Raw genomic sequence first — 26,251 nt, 5'->3', positions numbered from 1 at the left:
TGTTGGGGAAACTAATGCCCTTGTTCACAGGGCCCAGGCACAAGGGGAGATTTCTAAGAACAGTTCTCTGGGTTGGCTGCTCATTACAAGTTCCATCTTTATTCTTTGGAGTGTAGAAGGTTGAGGGGGGACGATAGGGGTATTTAAAATTATGAGGGGGATAGATAGAGTTGACGTGAATAGGCTTTTTCCATTGAGAGTAGGAGATATTCAAACAAGAGGACATGAGTTGAGAGTTAAGGGGCAGAAGTTTAGGGGTAATATGAGGGGGAACTTCTTTACTCAGAGAGTGGTAGCTGTGTGGAACAAGCTTCCAGTAGAAGTGGTAGAAGCAGGTTTGATATTGTCATTTAAAAAAAATTGGATAGGTATATGGACAGGAAAGGAATGGAGGGTTATGGGCTGAGTGCAGGTCGATGGGACTAGGTGAGAGTAAGCATTTGGCATGGACTAGAAGGGCCGAGATGGCCTGTTTCCATGCTGTAATTGTTATATGGTTATATGGTCTCACATACTCCAATGGAGACATTTATCGAGAATGACTGCTCACCCAGGGATTGTCAGGACACTTGAGTTTACCAAGAGTTTACTGATGGCCCGGAATGACGAAAGAGGTTTAGCAATATGTGAGGCATGCCTGGAACAAGGAGCCCTATGCCCAACCTCAACGGCTCTACCATGCTCTACCAGTTCTGGAAAGACCATGGGCACAAGTCTCCATGGATTTTGTTATAGGTCTTCTGCCATCCAATGGGAAGACTGGCATCATGGTAACTGCTGATTGGTTTTAGAAAGCCTGCAAGTTCATTGTCTCAGATAAGCTACCATCTGTGGTGGGGACAGCCAAAATTGTCCTGGACCAGGTCTTCAGGATCCAGGGATTTCCAGTCAACATTGTCTCAGATTGTGGTCCACAATGGGCATCACATTTCTGGAGGGTATTCTGAAAGCTGATTGGGGCAACAACAAGTCTTTGCTCTGGGTTACACCCATAGTCAAACAGCCAGACAGAGCTGACCAACCAAGATTTGGTACCCTAAGATGCCTGGTCTCAGAAAGACCGGATGAGCGGTGTGACCATTTGATGTGGATACAGGTTGCACAAAACTCCTTACAGAAATTGGCACCTGGGATCTCACCCTTTGAGTGCCAGTTTGGTTATCCTCTGCCACACAGGAGGCCGGTGTTGGGGTTACTGTGGCTAAAGATCTCATCCAACTTTGTAAGCAGAAATGGATTAGCGGCCAGGAAGATGAACATTGTTGGCGGAAATCAGGGCAAACCAAAGACGGCGCAGACCTGTTTTGCAGCCTGGGCAACATATCTGGCTATCCACTCATGACTGCTTCTCTGGGTGGAGACTAGAAGGTTAGTGTCAAATTTCACTGGAGCCTTCAAAGTCCTGAGGAAAGTAAACCTGGTGGTTCACACCTTGCAGCTCATTATGACCCTAAAGATTAATCCCACCTTCCATATTTCTTAATTAAAATCTGTCTGCACCAGCCCCTTAGCCCCACTGCCACCCAGGTTTATTGATGAAGACTTTTAGTCTCAGGAACTGTTGGGGCGTCTGACAATACCTCGTGGACTGGGAGGATTTAGACCTGAAGACAGGTGCTGTGTGTCTGAAAGAGACATCTTGGATCCAGCTCTCATCATGACGACCATCACCGCCTCTTCAAGCAGCCTGGGCCATCAGGAACCAGCCATAGGGGAGGGTGTCCTGTTATGAGACACTCCCAACTGTGCCAGCTTCCGGTATTTAGATTCTTGAACTCTCCGGAGTATGGATAGCTGGTGTGGTCCCTTTAATGGTTCATCCTGCTAATTGGAATTATGTCTTGGATGCCAAGAATCAAGTATTTAAAGAGCACCTGAACAGAGCTTCAATGCTTAGTCGTAAGCCTAACTAGAGGTATCATCTAGCATTTGCTCTCTTCTCATTCCAACTTCTTACCATGCCTCGATCCTTGCTTTTCAATACTCCAGCATTTGGGTCCTTATCAACTTTGTTTAGGTCTTTTGTCACAAGATAATGAAGTACCGACACTCATATCCTGCTCATAGAGTTAGTTCTCTGCTTTGATGGAAGAATTGCATTGATTTTTGACTAAACCTCTCCAGATACTCTCCTATAAACCATAGAGGTTCTAACTTGGGGGCAGATAAGCTTCAAAAAGACCAGCAGAAAGATTACATGCCAGAGTAACTGAAAGGTCAAGAGATGTTGAGAATTGATTTACTGTTTTCAAGGAAATGGGCATCTCTCCCTCCACAGATGCTGCCTGACCCCTGGGGTTTCTGCAGCTGATTGAATTTTGTTCCAGATTCCAGCATTTGCAGTCTCTTGTATTTTAAAGATTCACAGGGATATGGACCAAATGCAGGCAAATAAGACTAGTCAGGATAGAGAAGCTGGGCTGAAGGGCCTATTTCTATGCTGTACGTCAATAACTCAATTGGCTTCTAGACCAGAATTCATAGAAAGAATTTCATCAGTTGCTTAATTACAAAAATATATGAAGCAAGATACTTAGATTAAATATGAACTGGATCTTGGTTGAGTATTACTTTAATTTTAATCTTAATCTGTACATGGAGTTTATAAATTGTCTAACATATACTATGTCACTGCTGTATTTACCTTCCTTTTTCTTAAGGCAGCTTTATCGCCTAAAACAGCCTCACACACTCTGTTTATAGCTTCCCTGTGGAATAAAAAACATTACAATTATTGATAAAAATAACAATGAAATTGCCTGTGTTGTAAAGCTGCAGAAGAATTTGTAGAAATCCGTTGTAAAGCAGCTGATAGTAGAGTAGGTTTATATAGGTCATTTATACCATAGGCTCACTTTGTATTGTACTGTTCCATGTCTTCTGCTGTCTATGCTCTGTATTCTAAATGGTGGTTGGTTCAGGACACAAGTAGTAAACAGAAGACCCCATTAGACAAGCTGTTAACTACTTAGATCAATCAAGAGTCTCCGACTAGAGGAGATTTAAAATATGCTAACTATAACCATATAACCATATAACAATCACAGCACGGAAACAGGCCATCTCGGCCCTCCTAGTCTGTGCCGAACTCTTAATCTCACCTTGTCCCACCTACCCGCACTCAGCCCATAACCCTCCACTTCTTTCCTGTCCATATACCTATCCAATTTTACCTTAAATGACACAACTGAACTGGCCTCTACTACTTCTACAGGAAGCTCATTCCACACAGCTATCATTCTCTGAGTAAAGAAATACCCCCTCGTGTTTCCCTTAAACTTCTGCCCCCTAACTCTCAAATCATGTCCTCTCGTTTGAATCTCCCCTACTCTCAATGGAAACAGCCTATTCACGTCAACTCTATCTATCCCTCTCAAAATTTTAAATACCTCGATCAAATCCCCCCTTAACCTTCTACGCTCCAATGAATAGAGACCTAACTTGTTCAACCTTTCTCTGTAACTTAAGTGCTGAAACCCAGGTAACATCCTAGTAAATCGTCTCTGCACTCTCTCTAATTTGCACACTATGAGTGTTTTAATCATCTGGACAAATATTATTGATTAACAGCTTCTGTACAAGCACAGGGGTGTTCTGCACAATGGGTCCTCATCTACATTCTCAATTTAAAGAAAGAACAAACTGATCAGAATTCTCTCAAGGTGGCTACAATATTTACTTCCAGCAACACCATTCCTCTGTCAGCAAACTTTAATGGAAGTTCCTTTCAAAATAAAAGTTCAGCACTTTAACATCAGTGTGCAATGATCCAGTTGTACTGTAGATGATGAAGTTTCAGTTGTGGGAATATGTGATACATCAATCTCCAGAACTCTCGGGCATCAGAAGGACAGGCTGGAAGCCAGAGGGAATGGCACCGCATGTTGGTAAAAGGTGAAATCAAATCATTAGAAAGAGATGGCATAGGATCAGAAGATGTTGGATCATTGTGGATAGAGCTAAGGATCCATTTAAAGAAAACAGGTTGTGCAAACAGCAAAAAGCCAGCAAAAAACACACAGAATATTAAACATCAAACTGCAGAGTCCTCAAAATGGTACAAGAGCCACAGCCACTGAGTCAGTTCAGTTTAGTGCTGTGTCAATGACTGCAGGCCTCAGCCAGAGCCAGCTCCACACTTAAGTGTCTCAATCAAATTGCACAATACAGCACATATAAAAAAAAGCAACCAGAAACACAAGGAACGTGAAACACAGAGTCCCAAAAAAAATGAATCCCAAAGCTTTTTTTCACCTCAAAGGTGAAGAAACCTTTTGGTATGTTTGCCTTTATAAATCAGAGCATTGAGTATAGGAGTTGGGATGTAATGTTAAAATTGTACAAGGCATTGGTAAGGCTGAATTTGGAGTATTGTGTACAGTTCTGGTCACCGAATTATAGGAAAGATGTCAACAAAATAGAGAGAGTACAGAGAAGATTTACTAGAATGTTACCTGGGTTTCAGCACCTAAGTTACTGGGAAAGATTGAACAAGTTAGGTCTTTATTCTTTGGAGTGTAGAAGGTTGAGAGGGGACTTGATAGAGGTATTTATAATTATGAGGGGGATAGATAGTGTTGACGTGGATAGGCTTTTTCCATTGAGAGTAGGGGAGATTCAAACAAGAGGACATGAGTTGAGAGTTAGGGGGCAAAAGTTTAAGGGTAACATGAGGGGGAATTTCTTTACTCAGAGAGTGGTAGCTGTGTGGAAGGAGCTCCTGTAGAAGTGGTAGAAGCAGGTTTGGTATTGTCATTTAAAGTAAAATTGGATAGGTATATGGACAGGAAAGGAATGGAGGGTTATGGGCTGAGTGCGGGTCAGTGGGACTAGGTGAGAGTAAGCGTTTGGCACAGACTAGAAGGGCCGAGATGGCCTGTTTCCGTGCTGTAATTGTTATATGGTTATATAAAGCCACAGGCTGCCCCTGTTACATTTTGTAACTGCAAAACATTATGAATTATATAAATAAACAAGAATTCTTAATCAATCAATATATTGTGGCGAGCATTTGGTTCATAACCAAACAAGGAAGCTCGTTGAACTCAACAACCATTTTATTGTGAAAAACACAAATCATTCTGGGCACCCCGACCCGGAGAGTGAACCCAACCAGTCTCACACAGACGGGGGAGAGGTGACCATCACACACCTCGGTTACAGTTAGAGTGACCCACAAATACACAAGCGAGTAACTGTATAACCCAAGCTAAAATGTAATAATAAATGAACTGGAACTTCCCACCATAATCCCACAAAAGCATTTTAACACAAGAACAATAAACAGTACTGGTCATTAGAAATGCAAGGGCAGGCTGTCAACCATACCCCCACCCAGAATGTCACAATATTTAAAATACTACTCAAATACTACTTAAATATTAAATACACGATATTCAATCCTGCTTAGCTATAAACTCCAACGCAATATATAATGCATTTCAAATATATGCACAGTAAATTATATAACTACTACACAGACATCCACAGCAATTTTAAACTTTGAGACGTAGAGATTTAATCACTGCAAAGCTTTTTTGCTCTTGTGGGATAGTATCAGTTCTGATAAAGGAGGTCACTCTTCTTGGCAGGAGAGATTTGTGGCTGTGAAAACTCTAATGTATGGATCTATTTCTAGAGTGCAATGACTTTACAAAATTTACACATCCGCATTGATTTGTTGCTCTCTCTGAAAAGTGAATTTACACGTTAACTTCTCCTCTCAGTGTGTGCATTTATTTGATAGGTAGTTGTACAGACAAAACAAAACCAATCTCAGGTTCAGTGTCAGGGCCTCCTCCATTGTGGTTGTAGGAGTTGACTCTGTGACCGCAGGAAATGCCTCCGACAGCTCTGGATACCTTTTTCCCCTTTACATGACCTTTCTCTCTGGATGTATTTCAATCCTTGCTTCTCTCCTTTTTTAATTCCTCACCTTCCAAACTAGTAGAAACTTCTACTAGTTTCTTGTGAGGATCTCTGAATTTGCTAATTTCTCAAGAAATTAGGCTCGCTTATCCTCTTCCATTTCCATAGCACTTATGCCATCCTTCTCTTTCTTTTCCTTTTTCTTCCTTCTTGGATTTGCATCTTGATCTTCGAAAGGTGCATTTGGTACACAGGAGTATTCTCTTACTGATCCTATTGTTTCCTTTATGATCTGATCTCTCCGTTTCCTCATCCACAACATCATTGGATGAATCCTGTTTCTATATTTCCACTGGCTCTTCTCTTTTTGGCCTTCCCTTCATCCAGCTAGGAATTGGTCATTGCATCCACTTTTGTCTCTCCCATGCAATATCCTAAATGCATGCACAATAGATTCTGGTTCCTTACACTCACAAAAGCCCAATGCTTGCAACTTTACCGGAGCTCCTTGAACTCTCTTCCAAATTAAAACCAAGTTACATTTTGCAAGTAACTGCCTGATTAACATTTCAGAACCTTTTTCAGATATGTGTTGCCTATAAAAACTGTTGTACTCAGGAGCAGTCAGCAGAGGGACGTGTCCAGACAGGTACACATAATTTACCACACTAACCAATAATATTAAAGAGGATACCAGAAGTTTTTTACAGATATACAATACTGTGCAAAAGTTTTAGGCACATATATTTAGCTAGTATGCCTATGAATTCTGCATAGTACTTTACTAATTTATGCATTGCATTGTACTGCTGCCACAAAAAAACAACAAATTTCATGACATTTGTCAGTGATGATAAACCTGATTCTAATATTGGTCTCTTTTGTGGGCTGAGAGTGGGAAGGGGGCAGGGAGTGGGGAATCATTGTTGGGAAAAGGGGAAGGGAGAGGGAGGGAGTGGGAAGCACCAGAAGGGCATTCTTAATGATCAATAAACCAATTGTTTGGAATGAAATTACCTTGCCTGGCGTCTGAGGACTGGGTGTCCCTGTACCCATGCCCCCCCCCACCCAATATTGTTTCTCTGCTACCTGTCCCCCAACCCTCCTGTGGCACTACAACCTCACTATTCCTAATATCCCTTGTGTCTACCAGATTTACAAACTCGTTCTCTGCTCCATGTTAACAAATACAGTACTGTGCTAAAGTCAAAGGCACCCTAGCAATGTAAAACCTATGCACAGTTCTGCTTAAAGAACAAAAGAGAGGGAAAACTGGATATCGCAACACCGAAAATGACACTGAAGAAGTAATAATGGGGGACAAGGAAATGGCAGATGAACTGAATAAGTATTTTGCATTGGTCTTCTCTGTAGAAGACACTAGCAGTATTCCAACCGTTCAGAGTGTCAGTGGGCAGAAGTGAGTGCAGTTGCTAATACTAGGGAGAAGGTACTTGAAAGCTCTGAAAGTAGCTGCACCAGATGGATACACCCTAGGTTTCTGATAGAGGTATTTGAAGAGATTGTGCAGACGGTAATAATGATCTTTCAAGAATCACTAGATTCTGGCATGTTTCTGAAGTTCTAGAAATTGCAAATGTCACTCCACTCTTCAAGAAGGGATGGAGGCAGAACAAATCAAATTGTACGCCAGTTAGCCTGACATCAATTGGTTGAGAAGATGTTGTAATCAATTATTAAGGATGAGGATTCAGGGTACTTAGAGACACATGCTAAAATAGGCCAAAGTCAGCATGGTTTTCTGAATCGAAAACCTTGCCTGACAAATGTGTTGGAATTCTTTGAGAAAATAACAAGCAGGACAATCAGTGAACTATGTGTACTTGGATTTTCAGAAGGCCCCTGACAAGGTGCCGCACATGAGGCAGCTTAGCAAAGATAAGAGCCCATGGAATTACAGGAAAGATACCAGCATAGATAGAGCATTTGCTGATTGGCAAGAGGCTTAGAGTGGAAATAAAGGGAACTTTTTTCTGATTGGCTGCCAATGACTAGTGGGGTTCTGTAGTGGTCAGTGTTGGGACTGCTTTTTATGCTATATGTCAATGATTTAGATAATAGACAGTAGGTGCAGGAGTAGGCCATTTGGTCCTTCTAGCCAGCACTGCCATTCACTGTGATCATGGCTGATCATACACAATCAGTACCCCGTTCCTGCCTTCTCCCCATATCCCTTAATCCTGCTATCTATAAGAGCTCTATCTAACTCTCTCCTGAATGCATCCAGACACATGGCTTCCACTGCCTTCTGGGGCAGAGCATTCCACATATCCACCACTCTCTGGGTGAAAAAGTTTTTCTGCATCTCTGTTCTAAATGGCCTACCCCTTATTCTTAAACTGTGGCCTCTAGTTCTGGACTCACCCATCAGTGGGAACATGCTTCCTGCCTCCAGTGTGTCCAATCCCTTAATAATCTTATATGTTTCAATCAGATCCCCTCTCATCCTTCTAAGTTCCAGTGTATACAAGCCCAGTCGCTCCAATCTTTCAACATATGACAGTCCCGCCATTCCGGGAATTAACCTTGTGAACCTACGCTGCACTCCCTCAATAGCAAGAATGTCCTTCCTCAAATTTGGAGACCAAAACTGAATACAATACTCCAGGTGTGGTCTCACCAGGGCCCTGTACAGCTGCAGAAGGACCTCTTTACTCCTATACTCAATTCCTCTTGTTATAAAAGCCAGCATGCCATTAGCTTTCTTCACTGCTTGCTGCACCTGCATGCTTGCTTTCATTGACTGATGTATAAGAACACCTAGATCTTGTTGTACTTCGTAGATGATGGAATCAATGGCTTTCTGACTAAGTCTGCGGATGATACAAAGATAGATGGAGGGGTAGATAGTGTTGGCGAAACAGGGAATCTGCAGAAGGAATTAGACAGATTAGGAAATGGGCAAAGATGTGGCAGATGGGATACAGTGTCAGGAAGTGTATGGTCATGCACTTTGGCAGAAGGAATAAAAACAGAGAAAATATTCTAAACAAGAATACAATTCAAAAATCCGAGGAGCTCTCATGCATGATTCCCTAAAGATTAACAGGTGGAGTTGGTCGTCAGGAAAACAAATGCAATGTTAGCTTTCATTTCAAGGAACTTGAATATAAGAGCAAGGGTGTGATGCTGTGGCTTTGTAAAGCATTGGTCAGACTGCACAGAGTATTGTGAGCAGTCCCTCATCTAAGAAAGGATGCACTGGCATTGGAGTAGGTCCAGAGGAGGCTGACAAAAATGATTCCAGGAATGAGAGGCTTATCATATAAGTAGCGTTTGATGGCTTTGGGCTTGTACTGACTGGAATTTAGATAAATAAGGAGTATCTCATTGAAATTTATGAAATGTTAAAGCCCTAGATAGAGTGGATGTGAAAAACATGTTTCCTCCAGTGGGGGAAGTCGAGGACTACAGGGCACATCCTTCGAACAGAGGGACACCCATTTAGAATGGAGATAAAGAGGAGTTCCTTTAGCCACAGAATCTGTGGAATTCATTACCACAGGCGGCTGTGCAGGCCAAGTCATTGAGTGTATTTAAAGTGGAAATTTATAAATTGGCATGTAAAAGATATGGGGAGAAGGCAGGAGAATGGGTTTGAGAGAAGTGAATTAGCCATAACCAGGTGGTGGCATAGACTCCATGGAGTAAATGGCATAATTCTAGTCTTTTGGATTATGAATTATGGTCTTGTTTTTGTTTAGTTCATTCTCCTAAGATATTATCTGCTTATTCTGAAAGCATACAGAAGTAGTTTAAGAGGAAACTAAAAATTATATAAGAAGAAAAGATGAATTATGACAGTAAAAGGGAGATGCGGGTTGATTCTGGACAACTGGAAAATGATACTGGTGAGAACAAAGAATGGCAGATGAACATCCTACTTTGATTCAGTCTTCACTGTGGAAGACACTAACAGTGTGCCAGAGGTCTATCAGCATCAGGAAGCAGGAGTGAGTGCCATTGTGTAACACCAGTCTTACTGTGTGTGACTAGTTGTCGCACTCCTTAGCGAAAATCAAATTACACTCTGTGCTAATAGGCCATTAGAAGAATCCAGGTATCGGAACGAGGCAGTGAAGAGAAACCACACACTTCTGGAAATAAGGTTTTGTTTACAAGAAAAAAACAATATGCACAAGATATTTACATGAGCAAGACAATTCAAAATTCAAACATTCTGTTGAGGTTCTAAATCTTAGACATTAACAAATGCCGAATTCCTGTTTAAGTAGAATCAGTGATATTCATTAGAATAACCTTTGTTACTCCAATTTCTTTAACTAATTAGATCAGTGTTGTTCCCTATTTTAAAGTTTACAGACTGATGCACCATCAATAACTCTCTCTGAGACGTAAAGGCGAGATATCGGCTTTAATTGAATGGAAGAAGGAACAAGCAGTGGTTGACCACCATACTACATCCTGGAGACAGAGAGGCCGGGCTCAGACCTCAGTCGCCTTTATACCGGGGTCTGTGGGAGGAGCCACAGGAGCAGTCAGCAGGGGGCGTGTCCGTACAGGTATATGTAGTTCACACAGACTAAACTTTCTTTTTTACTTATCCCTAGTTGGTAAGAAAACCAAATAAAATTCCTATTCTCAAGTATTATAGTTAACTTCAGTTTCAATTCCAGGCAGTATATCTACAAGTTTAAATTCAAATTCAAAAATTATAAATACACAGTTTAACTCGTATTATGACAATCCTCCAACATCATAACTCTTAAACAAAGTAAATCTCATTCAGTAACTTATCAAAGTCTTTGCACAAATAATCAGTTCTTGCAGAAAATCAAATTCGGATTCTTCAAATGAGAATAAACTTATACATCCAACTGTACTAAATCCTCTGCATCATTACACATTTCATTCCCATGCTGGTTCTTCATCTTGGGTGCTCTGCATTGTGTTTCTTGGTTCTTTGGAATGAAATAGTTGATCATCCACGGAAAGGCAGTTCACAAATTTGTACAAAACTTGAGCTGGTATGATTTTACAGAACTAATTACCAAACACAAAGTAGGGATTTTGGACACTGGTCTTTGCCGATATTGTCTCGTTATAGCTGCTGCGTGTTATAGCTGTAGCTTCAGTGAATCTTTTATCACTATTGTCTCTCCTCCAGGGGTTTCACCCTGAGGGTTTCAAGTTAGTAGGGTAAAGATGCTCACTCCTAATTCCACTCTAAACAGTTCATGTCTTCAGCTTTTAATTGATGCTGTGTTTCTCTCCTTGTCCGTCCTGTGTCCAGCCCACCCCTCCCTCGCATGGTGTTTTTTAGGAAGATAGATGGACGGGTAGGCAGTGGTGAGGAAGCAATGCGATTGCAGCAGGACTTAAAACAAATTAGAAGAATGGGCCAAACATGTACAGTGTTGGGAAATGTATGATAAATGCACTTTGGTAAAAGAATTTTTATTATTATTGTTATTATCCAAAATAACAAGAGTAACATTTTTACAATGTCTCAAAAGAGAAAAAAAAAACAATATTAAGGATTGAAAAATATGGTGCACAAAAAAAAGTGAAGAAAAGTAAAGGAAACACTACTAAAGCAAGAAAAAAGTGAGAGAAAAAAATAACTCATTAGGTGCTCAACCCGGAGCCATGTGTCATACAAAAAGCTTTTAAAGATAAACATCAAACCGCCAGCAAAAAAGATTATGCCAAAATTTATAATTAGATCCTGGAGGAAATCTATAAATTAACTTAAATAGTACTAACAAGCAAATAAACCCCATCTTTTCTCAAAATCAAACATAGGTTCAAAGGTTCGACTTCTAATTTTCTCCAAACTAAGACATATAACCATATAACAATTACAGCACAGAAACAGGCCATCTCGGCCATTCTAGTCCATGCCAAATAGTCCGTGCATCACGTGAGAGAACCATTGTGACAGAGTGGGAGCTGACATATCCTTCCACTTCAACAGAATGGCCCTCCTAGCTATCAAGGTAACAAACATGTTGGTCAGACAAAGAAATACCACAGATATTTTGAGGTATTATTCCAAAGAGTACAGTTAATTTGTTAGGTTGTAAATTAATTTTAAGTGCTTTAGAAATTGTAGAAAAAACTGACTTCCAAAACTGTTCCAATAGAGAACAAGACCAAAACGTGTGTGTCAGTGTAGCTGTTTCAGTTTTACATCTATCACAATAACTATCAACATTAGGAAAGAGTTTAGACAAACTCTCCTTCATCAGATAATAACGATGTACAATTTTAAATTGAATCAATGAATGGCTAGCACAAATCGAGGAAGAGTTAACCAACTTCAAGATCTGCATCCAGTCCTCTGTTATAAAAGTCAAATTGAGTTCCTTTTCCCAATCTTGTTTAATCTTAAAAAAAGGGTGTTTATCCCATTGTAATAATAAATTATAAATTCTTCCAATGGAACCTTTCATCAAAGGGTTCATACTCATAATAGTATCTGACAGGTCAACCTCTAATATGCAAGGAAAATTACTTTAATATTTTTGTAAGAAATGTCTAACTTGAAGGTATTGTAACAAGTGTGAATATGAAAGAGAGTATTTGTCAACTAATTGTTCAAAAGACATCAGTCTATCTTCTTTAAATAGATCAAAAAAGAATTAATACCTTTATTTTTCTGAAATAAAAAAATTGGATAGCTCAAAGAAGGCTTAAAAATAGTTTCAATAAATTAAACTATGAAGTTTAAATTTTTTAAGAATTAAAAAAATTACGGAACTGGAGCCAAATTTGTAAAGAATACTTAATCCAGGGTATAAATTTAAATTAGCAACTTTAGCTAATTCTTTTCTTTTTCAATCTTTTTATTGATTTTCACATATACACAAAAAAAATAACATAGTAATAAGTAAATTATAAATACAATAGACTTGAAATCACATTGATAATAAGATAATAATATCCTACTAAACATCAACAAAAGAAAATACCTTAATCAAGTCCACATGATTATATGAAAAAAAAACAAATAACCATTAAAAAAGAAAAAAAATATTTAAAAATATGTGAGAAAAAATATATATTAAAAAAAATAAAACACTAAACTAAACTAACATAGGCAATAATAACAGTTTACAAGTATAAGGTAGTGTCAAAGAACTCCGGAACTCCATACCTGAACATGAATAAGCAGAAAGGTCTGGAGAAGGCCAAATTAATTCATATGAAAATGTCGAATAAACGGTCTCCAAGTTTCTTCAAATTTAATTGATGAGTCAAAAATAGTGCTTCTAATTTTTTCCAAACTCAGATAAGAAATAGTTTGAGAAAGCCACTGAAATGTAGTAGGAGGATTTACTTCTTTCCAATTTTGTAGTATAGACCTTCTGGCCATTAATGTTACAAAAGCAATCATTCGTCTGATTGAGGGGGAAAACTGATTGCCATCTTCATTTGGTATGCCAAAAATTGCAGTAATAAAATGAGGTTGTAAATCTATATTCCAAATTGAGGAAATAGTAGTAAATATATCCTTCCAATAATTATGTAAAGTGGGACATGACCAAAACATATGGGTCAATGAGGCCACTGCTAAATGACATCTGTCACATAGAGGGTTAATATGAGAATAGAATCGAGCAAGTTTATCTTTAGACATATGAGCTCTATGTACAATTTTAAATTGTATTAAAGCATGTTTAGCACATATAGAAGAAGAATTAACCATTTGCAAAATTTTTTCCCATTTATCTGTTGATATGTTGTATTGAAGTTCTTTTTCCCATTCTTGCTTAATTCTAACTGATATTTCTGGTTGTATCTTCATAATCATATTATAAATAAAAGCTACTAATCCCTTCTGACAAGGATTTAAGGTAAAGATCAAATCTGTAGTGTCCATCAAAGTTGAATTAGGAAAAGATGGTAAAACTTTATGTAAAAAATTTCTAATTTGTAAATATCTGAAAAAATTAGATTTAGGTAATTCAAATTTATTAGAAAGTTGATCAAATGACATCAAAGTATCTTCAAAAAAGAGATCACGAAAACATTTTATACCTTTCCTTTTCCATATGTTAAAAGCTTGATCTGTCCAGGAAGGTTTGAAAAAGAAATTAAATAAGATAGGGCTATCAAGAACAAAGTTTTTCAAAATAAAAAACTTACGAAATTGAAACCAAATTCGTAATGTATGTTTAATAACAGGATTAAATATTTGTTTATTAAATTTAACTAAATCCGCAGGAAGACAAGAACCAAGAACAGAGAATAGAGAATATCCCTTTACCTCATTACATTCCAAATTTACCCACTGTGGGCACAGTGGTGAATCCAAATCTAATTTCCAATACAATAAATTACGAATATTATTTGCCCAATAATAAAATCTAAAATTAGGTAAAGCTAAACCACCATCTTTTTTTGATTTTTGTAATTGCTTTTTACTTAACCTAGGGTTTTTATTTTGCCACACAAATGAAGAAATTTTTGAATCAATGTTATCAAAAAAAGATTTAGGAATAAAAACTGGTAGGGCTTGAAATAAATATAAAAATTTCGGTAAAATCATCATTTTGACAGCATTAATCCGACCAATTAATGATAAAAACAAGGGAGACCATCTTGTAGTAAGTTGATGAATTTGATGAAGCATAGGTAAAAAATTCATTCTAAATAAATCTTTATATTTCTTGGTAATTTTTATACCTAGATAAGTGAAGTTATCAGTAACAACTTTAAATGGTGTCCTATCAGTCAATAAAGTTTGTGCATTTAAAGGAAATAATTCACTCTTATCTAAATTTAGTTTATAACCAGAAAAAGTACCAAATTGAACCAACAAGGATAAAATAGCAGGAATAGACCTATCAGGGTCAGAAATATATAACAGCAAATCATCAGCATAAAGAGATAATTTATATAACTTCTCATTACGGGTAATACCAAAAATATTAGGAGATTCACGAATAGCAATAGCTAAAGGTTCTAATGCAATATTAAATAATAAAGGACTTAAGGGACAACCTTGTCTCGTACCACGAGATAATTGAAAAAAAGAGGATCTGTGGTTATTCGTAAAAACAGAAGCAACAGGTTTATGATATATTAATTTAATCCATGATATAAAATTAGGACTAAAATTAAAATTTCTCAATGTATTAAATAAATATATCCATTCAACTCTATCAAAAGCTTTTTCAGCATCTAATGAAATAACACATTCTGGGATTGTGGGTGGTGAAGTATGAATTATATTAATCAATTTTCTAACATTAAAAAAGGAATACCGATTCCTCATAAAACCAGTTTGATCTTCTGAAATAATCTGAGACAGTACTTTTTCTAATCTAATAGCTAAAATTTTTGTAAGAATCTTAGAATCTACATTTAATAATGATATAGGGCGATAAGATGTACATAAAGTAGGATCTTTATCTTTTTTAAGAATTAGAGAAATATTAGCTTCATAAAAAGATTGAGGTAATCTCTTCTTAGCAAACGCATCATTAAAAATTTCACATAACCAAGGAGAAAGCAAAGAAGAAAAAGTTTTAAAAAATTCTACTATATAACCATCAGGACCAGGAGCTTTCCCTGAGTTCATTGATGAAATAGCCTCTCCTATTTCCACTATAGAAATAGGAGCATCTAACAGACTATGATCTTCATCAGTCAGTTTAGGAATATTCAAATTGTTAAAAAAATTATCTATCATGGACTGGTCACCATCAAATTCTGAATGATATAAAGATTTATAAAAATCTTGAAAGGTATTATTAATTTCTTTATGATCAGTAGTTAAGTTACCGTCTGATTTGCGAATTTTAATAATTTGTCGCTTAGTCGAGATAGCCTTTAATTGATTAGCTAACAGTTTACCAGTACGGTCACTATGAATATAAAATTGAGCCCTGGTCCTAATTAATTGATTTTCAATTGAAGAAGATAATAGTAAACTATGTTCCATTTGAAGCTCAACTCTCTTCTTATAAAGTTCTTTGGTAGGAGTCACGGAATAAATCTTATCAATTTCCTTAATTTTATCCACCAATAAAGCAATATCTAAATATCTTTGTTTTCTTTTACCAACAGAATATGAGATAATTTGACCACGAATAAAAGCCTTAAAAGAGTCCCAAAGTATTCCTCTGTCGATTTCTTCAGTACAGTTTGTAGAAAAGAACAAGTCAATTTGCTGTTTTATATAAGTAATAAATTCTGGGTCTTGAAGCAAAGTAGCGTTAAGTCTCCAAGATCTGGTGTTATTGGAATAGTCCGAAATCTTAATAGATAACTTCAAAGGTGCATGATCCGAAATAGTAATAGAATCATATTTACAATCAATAACATCCGTTAATAACTGATGATCAATAAGAAAATAGTCAATTCTAGAGTAGCTATGATATACATGTGAAAAAAAAGAAAATTCTTTATCTTTAGGGTTCAAAAACCGCCATATTTCTGTAATTCCCGAGTCAACCAAAAATGAATTAATAAGTAGGGCTGATCTATTCGGAAGAGTGCGAATAGGTTTAGATCTATCCATCGAAGGATTCAAACAACAATTAAAATCTCCACCCATTATCAACATATATTCATTTAGATTAGGAAGAGAGGTAAATAAACGTCTAAAAAATTCAGGGCAATCAAAGTTTGGAGCATAAATATTAACTAGAACAACTTTCTGATGGAAAAGTAAACCAGTTATCAACAAAAATCTACCCTGTGGGTCAGAGATAATTTCATGATGTGTAAACTTTAGCTAATTGTATAGGTAGAGCAGCTCCCAATATCAAGGTTAAATAAAACTGTTTCACAGCTTTCAATTCCAAATCTACCCAAATTGGCCGCTCATTCTTGTCAACCCAGTATAACCAAAAGGACATGTATCGCACATTAACAGCCCAGTAATACATTCTTAAATTAGGCAAAGCAAGACCTCAGTCCTTTTTCAATTTTTGTAAGTGACATTTAGCAATTCTTGGTCTTTTATCATTCCAAATAAAAGATGAGATAATAGAATCAATGTGATCAAAAAATTTCTTAGTCAGAACACAGGGATATTTTGAAATAAATATAAACCTTTTGCGGCCAGCGAATGAAAACCTAAGTGGGTTCCATCTGCTAAATACCAAGGGAACAAAATTAGTTTTATAAAGATCCTTACATCTTTTAGTGATTATAATACCTAGATATCTAAAGGAATCCATAACTTTGAAAGGAGTATTAACATATATATAGAAACAGATTCATGTAAAAGAAACAGTTCACTTTTATTAAAATTAATTTTAGCTCCTGAAAAATCTCCAAATTCATTAAATAATTTTAGCAAGGCAGAGATAGCTGAAAAAATGGGATCTACAATTATTAGTAATAACAGTAGCAATAGGAGTTTTATATATCATTCCAATCCAATTATTAAAATTAACACCAAAACTAAATTTCTCTGAGACATTAAATAAATATTTCCATTCGACCCGATCACATGCTTTTTCAGCATCCAAAGCAACGCATTGTGGAGTTTTAAAAGAAGACAAATATATAATATTAAATCATCTCTGAACATTTGAAAAGGAATAACGCCCTTATAAATCCTGTTTGACCTTTAAAAATAACTTTACCCAAATATTTTCTAACCAATTGGCCATTATCTTTGACAGGATCTTAGCATCAACATTCAATAATGAAATAGTTCTGTATGAGGCACAGTCAGTAGGATCTTTATCCTTTTTAAGAATTAAAGAAATAGAAGCTTCCTAAAAAGTAGAGGGTAAATCACCTTTCACAAAAGAGTCCTTAAGCATTTCCAACATAAACAGAGAAAGCAATTTTCCAGATTTTTTATAGAATTCTACAGGGTAGCCATCCAGTCCAGGGGCCTTACCAGATTGCATTGAAAAAATAGCTTTATGAATTTTGGCATTTATTTCAAGGGGAATAGAATATAAAAGCAAAGAGATAATGCTGAGGTTTTATAAGAGACTAGTCAAGCTGCACTTGGGTGTTATCAACAGTTTTGGGCCCCATATCTCAGAAAGGATGTGTTGTCATTGGAGAGAGTCCAGAGGAGTTTCACAAGGATGATTCTGGGAGTGAAGGGGTTAACATATGAGGAGTGTTTGGCAGCTTTGGGCCTGTACTTACTGGAACTTAGCAGAATGCACGGGGATCTCATTGAAACCTACCGAATATTGAAAGGACTAGATAAATTGGATGTGGAGAGGATGTTTCCTGTGTTGGGGGTATCCAGAACTAGAGGGCACAACCTCAAAATTGAGGGGCAACCTTTGAGAGGCAAGGTAAGGAGGTATTTTTTAGCCAGAGAGTAGTGAATCTGTGGAATGCTCTGCCACAGACTATGGTGGAGCCCAAATCGGTGGGTATATTCGAAGTGAAACTTGATAGATTCCTGACTGGTCAGGGAATCAAGATATATGGTGAGAGGGCAAATGTATGAGGAATGGGATCTGGGATCAGCCATGATGAAGTGGCAGAATGGACTCAATGGGTTGAATGGCCTAATTCTGCTCCTATGTCTTTTGGTCTGGTGACCTTCAATCCAGATTGATGGTTCCCAAACTAGTGAAAAGCCAAAAAGAGTGGTGAATGAGTGGAATACCCTACTAGTTGTGGTGGTAGAGGCAGATATATAGGGTATTTAAGAAACTCTTAGATAGGCATATAACTGATTTAAAAAAATGGAGGACTATTTAGGAGGGTAGAGTTTGTTTGATCTTAGAGTAGGTTAAAAGGCTAACATAACATTGTGGGCTAAACAACATGTACTGTGTTGTACTTCTTTTGTGAGATAGTCACTTCGATGTTGAGCAGTGTCTGAACAATGTAGAAGAATGAGGGAACATCTTCTATATAACATTACGGGTATAGACAGGTCAAACACATGCAGGCTTTTCCCTGCGGTTGAGTGAGACCATAGGTCATTGATTTCTCTCTAGCTTAGTTGGGAATTTAATAACTAGTTTAATTAGCTCAGCACAACATAGTGAGCTGAAAATCCTGTTCCTGTGCTATACTGGTCTTATCCTATGCTTTCTACCCTCTTTGTGATGAAGTTTTCCTACAGATCCCTTTAACTTTTTCCTTTCACCCAAAGTCAATTCCCTCTAGTTGTGGACTCCCCAACCGTGGGGAAAAATTATTACCAATGACCTTAATTACGTTTTTCATAACTGTAAATACTCCTATGAAGTTTTCCACCATCCATGTACATTCCAAGACCCAGCCTGGCCAACCTCTCTCTACAATTCTGGCCCTCTCATCCTGGCAACATTCCCACAAGTCTCTTCTCTTTCCAGATTACCCATGTCTTTTCCAAATTAATAAGACAACCAAAATTGTACACTGTACCACAAGTGTGGCCTCACCTTTGACGTATAAACTGCAACATAATGTCCAACTCCAAATCTCTATGCCCTGGCTGATGAAGTAAATGCCTCTTTCATCAGATCCTCTACCTGTGATGTCACTTCCAGCAAGCAATACACTTGTACTTCTGTACGTTAGACTTGTACAAATGTAATTTTTTCAACAATGCACATGCAACTAACTCATCAGTCTTGATTAAGTGTCTTATGAAAGTGGAGCATAGTCACAGAGCCAACACTGCTACACCTGGCTCAGGGTACATAACATGGATTTGTTTGATTTCACGTGATTTGATTCAAACTCACTTAGGCACAGAACTAGACCAATAAAAGGGGATGGATAAAATCAGTGTAACACCTGTGTAGCACCAATCTTACTGTGTGTGACTAATTGTTGCACTCTTCAGAAAAAATCAAATTACATTCGGTTATGACAGGCCATCAGAAGAATCCAGGTATCGGAAGGAGGCAGTGAATAGAAACCACACACTTCTGGAAATAAGGTTTTGTTTATAAGAAAAGAACAATGTTCAAACTATTTACATGAGCAAGAACAATTCAAAACTCAAACATTCTGTTTAGGTTCCAAATCTTAGATATCAACAAAAGCCAAATTCCTGTTTAAGTAGAATCAGTGATATTCATTAGAATAACCTTTGTTACTCCAATTTCTCTAACTAATTGGATCTAATGTATTCCCTATTTAAAAGTTTACAGATTAAACTTCCCTTTTTACTTATCTCTAGTTGGTTAGAAAACCAAATACAATTTCCATTCTCAGGTATTATAGTCAACTTCAGTTTCAGACAGAATAAGTACAAGTTTAAATCAAATTCAAAAGTTATACATACACAGTTTAACTGGTATTACGACAATTCCCCAACATCACAACTCTTAAACAAAGTAAATCTCATTCAGTAACTTACCAAAGTCTTCGCAAAAGTAATCAGTTCTTGCAGAAAATCAAATTCATATTCTTTGAATGAAAATAAGCTTATACATCCAACCATATTAAATCCTCTGCTTCAGTACACATTTTGTTCCCATGCTGGTTCTTCATCTTGGGTGGTTTGCCATCTTGGTTCGTTGGATGAAATAGTTTATCATCCACAGTAAGTTAATTCACAAACTTGTACAAAACTTGACCTGATGCCTTGGTATGATTTTGCAGAACTAAATCCCAAATCCGGTAGGGATTTTGGACACTGGTCTCTGCTGATATTGTCTCATTATAGCTGCTGTATGTTATAACTGCAGTTTCAATAAATCTTTTATTGCTATTGTCTCTCCTCCAGGGGTTTCACCCTGAGGGTTTCAAGTTAGTAGGGTAAAGATACTCACTACTAATTCCACTCTTAACAGTTCATGTAAATAAGAACATAAGAAATAGGAGCAGGAGTAGGCCATCTGGCCCATTGAGCCTACCCCACCATTCAATAAGATCATGGCTGATCTGTCCGTAAACTCAGCTCCATCTACCTGTCTTTTCCCCATAACCCTTAATTCCCCTACTATGTAAAATCTATCTAACTGTATCTTAAATATATTTAGTGAAGAAGCCTCAGATTCACCACTCTCTAGGAAAAACAGTTTCTCCTCATCTCCATCGTAAGCTTTCTCCCCTGAATCTTGAGGCAATGTCCCCGAGTTGTAGTCTCACCTACCAATGGAAACAACTTTCCTACTTCTTATCTATCCCTTTCAAAATTTTGTATGTTTCTATAAGATCCCTTCTCATTCTTCTGAATTCCAGGCGACTCAATCTTTCCTCATAGGTTAAGCCCTTCATCTCTGGAATCAACCTGATGAACCTCCTCTGCACTGCCTCCAAAGCTAGTATACCCTTCTTCAAGTACGGAGACCAGAACTGCACACAGTACTCCAGGTGCAGCCTCGCCAGTACATGCATAGTTGCAGCATGACCTCCTGCTCTTGAATCCAATCCCTCTAGCAATGAAGGCCAACATTCCATTTGCCTTCATAATAACCTGTTGTACCTGCAAGCCAACTTTTTGCGATTCATGCACAATAAATCCCAAGTCCCTCTGCACAATAGCATGCTGCAGTCTTCCACCATTTAAATAATAATCTGCTCTATTATTCCTTCCAAAGTGGATGATCTCACATTTACCAGCATTGTATTCCATCTGCCAGACCTTGACCCACTCACTTGTAACCCCCTGGGTCACCTCAGGCTCGCTCAGCTCGTTCTCGTCTAGGGGGAGCAGCCTTCGGCCCCGCCAAACTGGGTAATCGGCTGGTGTGGATGCTGTGTGATGTCCCCGCCTCGCCCAAAAACAGACAGTGCACCATATGCAATTAAATGAGTACAATTTATAAAGGTTACTATAACTAAGTGATTAATAATGATACAGTATATATGAAGAAAAAAATTAAAGAAAAGGCGCCAAACTTATCAAAGTCCAAACCACCTCATGCACAACCGTTGGAGCTCAATTATTGAAGTCTTCTGGCCACCATTCGATCCCCTCCGAACTCCTCGACTCGCAGCTCAGGACCCTCCGAAGTGGTCAACCAAGCACATCTAGCTTCATCCCCCCTCCTCGGAGTACCTCCTGGCCTTGGTCCCCCGCATGGGGTCCGTTCCTCGCCCAGCTTGCGTTCTCTCCCTCACGCCGATCTGCCCAAAAGCCCGTCAACAAAAGCTTACAGACTCAGAAGAAAGAACATTAATCCCCATTTGGTTTACAAAGGAATACCATTCTCCCAGCACTCTCTCGCAACAAAGAAGCATTCCTGCTAGTTAACAAAACAAAGAAGCCCTTTTGATTACATACACAGTAACAAAGAAAAAAGAAGAAACCCCCTTTACACACTTAACATGTCTATATCCCTTTGCAGACTCTACACATCCTCTGTACAATTTGCTTTTCCACTCAGTTTAGTGTCATCAGCAAATTTTGCTACATTACACTCAGTCCCTTATTCCAAATCATCAATTTAAATAGTAAACAGCTGTGGGCCCAGCACCGACCCCTGCAGCACCCCACTCACTACTGGCTGCCAACCAGAGCAATACCCATTTATACCAACTCTCTGCCTTCTATTGGTTAACTAATCTACTATCCATGCCAATACACTTCCTCCAACTCCATGCATCTGTATCTTATTTATAAGTCACCTATCGAACACCTTCTGGAAATCCACGTATACAACATCCACCTGTTCCCCTCTATCCACTTTCTTCAGTTTCTAATCGTTGCTACATTTCTCTCCTTCTCCGTCCTGTGTCCTGCCCACCCCTCTCTCACATAACATTTTTTTCAAATTCTCTTTTTTAAAAAAAATCAGTAAACCTTCTTTTCCTCCCTCTGCAGATAGAACTTTCTAACATTACAATTTTAAGTTTAATTAACCTGGGTTACATCAGCATTCAAATGAAATTAAAACAAATAACATATAATTAACATGAATAAGATTTGATCACAGGAAGGAAAATGAAATGCATGCCCAGAAAACATGTGGTGTCAAAATAGCTTTGAAACTAAAGGTACAGATAAATGCATGTGTCCAATTTACAAATGGTCACAATGAAAAAGGAGAGACACACCACAAAACCATGCAAACCACAGGACAGAGAAAGCTATGCCTTAACTATGCTGATCTCGAGCCAGACAACATTTTCATCACTGAGGCCCATTCTGTTCACTGCTGCACAAAAGAAATAAACTTGCAATAAGTCGTGAGACCCAGTTACAGCATTAATTGGAGAAATTGCAGCTCAGCAGGATGTAAGATGTGATCAAGTGGCAACTCAAAAATTAGAGAGAATGACCAGTATTTGAAAGATGATGAGTGTAGAGTACTTCATTTTAAACACTCTAGGAGAGAGACTGCATCCATTTCAAGCACTCAAAAAGTGAATTTAGAAGCATATCCATAAAATCTGCTTTGCAAAGTTAATACATATTATCTTTTTGCAAAGGTCCATAAGATATAGGAGCAGAATTAGGCCAATTGACCCATTGAATCTACTCCATTTCAACATGGCGGATCTATTTTCCCTCTCAGCCCTAATCTCCTGCAATTTCCCCATATTCCTTCATGCCCTGACTAATTGAGAATCCATTAACATTGGCCTTAAACATATCTAATGACTCCACATACTCCTGTGGCAAAGAACTCCACAGATTTGCCACTCGCTGGTTAAAGAAGAGTACTATGTTCAGTTCTGGTCACCTCACTACAGGAAGGATGAGGAAGCCATAGAACAGGTGCTGAGGAGATTTACAAGGATGTTGCCTGGATTGGGGAACTTGCCTTATGAGAATAGGTTGAGTAAACTCGGCCTTTTCTCCTTGGAGTGATGGTGGATGAGAGGTGACCCGATAGAGGTGTATAAGATGATGAGAGGCATTGATAGTGTGGATAGTCAGATGCTTTTTCCCAGGGCTGAAATGGATGCCACAAGAGGACACAGGTTTAAGGTGCTGGGAAGAAGGTACAGAGGAGATGTCAGGGGTAAGTTTTTTACTCAGAGAGTGGTGAGTGTGTGGAATGGGCTGCTGACTGCGGTGGTGGAAGAGGATATGATAGGTTTTTTTTATAAACCTTTTTATTGAGTTTTCAAATAATTACAGAAATAAAAGAAAATACATGAAAAAAACATATATATACCCTTCCCCCCTCCCCTTAACCCCTCCCCCCCAACATCCCTATATTAAAAAAAAGAAAGAAAGGGAAAAAAAGAAAGAGTACCTGGATATCGGAAGATCCCCACATGCTCCATGGAGTTCGTAATAACTTTAGTAGATATGTTTATTTCTTTCCCCAAATAACCAATTATTTCATCTTCGGAGCACCTATATATTTAATCCTGTCTTTTGTAAATAAGGGCGCCAAATTTTCAAAAATGTTTCATATTTATCTCTTAAATTGTAAGTATTTTTTTCAAGTGGAATACAGCCATAAATTTCCTTCTTCAAACGATCTATACTTAAGTATGTATTTGATTTCCAAGTAACTGCAATAGCCTTTTTGGCAAGGACCTTATGTGATCTTTCACCTAGTTCATAATATCTCTGTTTAGTTCTCATAATTGCTTTTTCTGTTCGATATGTCTGGAGTGTATTATATTGTAACTTCTTATTAATAAGTTGTCTTCGTTTTTCTTCTGTCATATTTCTTTGAGATTCTTTTTCTAATTTTGTAATCTTTTTCCAATTGATCTATTTCTATCATATATTCCTTCTTAATTTTAGAAGTATAACTTATTATCTGACCTCTCAAATATGCCTTCATTGCTTCCCACAATATGAATTTATCATCAACTGAATGTGAATTTGTATCTTTTGTATCTAAAAAGAACTGAATCTGCTTTTTCATAAAATCACAAAAATCTTGACTTTGTAGTAACATTGAATTAAATCTCCATCTATAAATTGATTCCTCTTTATCTGTCATTATCATTGTCGTTATCAAAGGAGAATGATCTGACAATATTCTCGCTTTATATTCCACATTTTTCACTCTATCTTGAATATTTGTTGATAATAGGAAAAAATCTATCCTTGAATATGTTTTATGTCTATTTGAATAAAATGAATAATCTCTTTCTTTTGGATTAATTCTTCTCCATCTATCAATCAAGTTTAAGTCTTTCATCAATGATAGAGTTAATTTTACTATTTTTGATTTTGTGACAACCTTTGTTGATCTATCTAAAACTGGATCTAGACAAAAGTTAAAATCTCCACCTATTAATATTTTGTCATGTGCGTTAGCCAAATTCAAAAAGACCTCTTGTATAAATTTTACATCATTTACATTTGGTGCATAAATATTCATAAGAGTCCATAGTTCTGAAAAAATTTGACAATGTGTAATTACATATCTCCCTGCCAAATCAATTAATATGTTTTGTATTTTAATTGGTAAATTTTTATTAACCAAAATTGCAACTCCTCTCGCCTTTGAATTAAATGAAGTTGCAATAACATTTCCAACCCAGTCTCTTTTTAATTTCTGATGTTCTTTGTCTGTTAAGTGTGTTTCTTGTAAAAAAGCTATATCTGTTTTCATTTTTTTAATGTACGTTAAAATTATTTTTCTTTTTACCGGTCCATTAAGCCAATTAACATTAAAACTTTAAAAATTTAGTAAATTAGTCATTATTTTTAATTATGTTACTCCAATCTACAATAATACCTAATCTTTCAACTTTCGTGGTATCTTGGGAAATCTTTTTAAAATTCTCCATGTTGCTATGTGTGTCCCCACTAATCATCCAGGCAGAAAGATGGAAGAAAAATAAAGTATAAAGAAAAAAACAAAATACCCCCCTACTAATGTTGTGAAAAAAAAGGAACACAACATTACCCCCCTCTGTTGTACGGGTCATGGCGATCGCCATGATTACACACTTGAATCCTGTAGTAATCGATCCAAAGCTCCCCAGCCCCCCCGCAACATAAAAGTATACATATACAAGAAGAAAAAAAATACTATTCTCAATTAGTATTTCTGAAATTTTGCTTTTCTCCCCTGTATCATCCTTAAATGTACATCACTTCCATTCACTGTCTCTATCTTCATCTTTAATCCATTACGCTTGGAAGTCTCTATGTGTAATTAGCGAATAAATGTAAGTTTTTGTGCGAACTCCTCCGCTTCTCGATAATCGGTAAAAAATCTTCTTTTTCCCTCCTCCAAAAAAATTATCAGCGTTGCTGGGTGATGCATTATAAATTTATAACCCTTTTCCCATAAGACTTTTTTGGCTGGGTTAAATTCCTTCTTTCTCTTCAAAAGGTTATAACATATCAGGGTAAAAAAGAACTGCCTTCAATGGCCCATTTCTCTTTTTGGCACATTGGGCAGCCACCTTCAGGATCTTTTCTTTATCTTGGTATCTTTAGCATTTTATCAAAATTGATCGTGGATTTTGATCAGCTTGAGGTCTTGACCTTAAGGCTCAATGAGCCCTTTCAATCTTAATTAGAGTTTCTCCTTCCATTTCCAATTTTTCAGGGATCCATTTTTGAAAAATTTATTGGATCTTCTCCTTCTAT

General features: G+C 37.4%; 1 protein-coding gene across 6 annotated transcripts in view; it reads right to left on the bottom strand.

Moving 5' to 3' along the window:
• LOC132382386 (SHC-transforming protein 1-like) overlaps positions 1-26,251 on the bottom strand; it is a 210,744-nt gene that overhangs the window by 87,057 nt on the left and 97,436 nt on the right. For all 6 annotated transcript variants that reach the window (XM_059952522.1, XM_059952521.1, XM_059952525.1 and 3 more), the window contains one exon: positions 2,645-2,708. In XM_059952522.1, coding sequence (XP_059808505.1) covers positions 2,645-2,708 — 64 coding nt within the window. The remainder of the gene's footprint in view (positions 1-2,644; positions 2,709-26,251) is intronic.

Source organism: Hypanus sabinus, chromosome 28, assembly GCF_030144855.1.
Source record: "Hypanus sabinus isolate sHypSab1 chromosome 28, sHypSab1.hap1, whole genome shotgun sequence".
In the NCBI taxonomy this organism is placed as follows: domain Eukaryota; kingdom Metazoa; phylum Chordata; class Chondrichthyes; order Myliobatiformes; family Dasyatidae; genus Hypanus; species Hypanus sabinus.
Note: the sequence above shows the minus strand (reverse complement) of the source record. Positions and strands in the feature narration are given on the sequence as shown.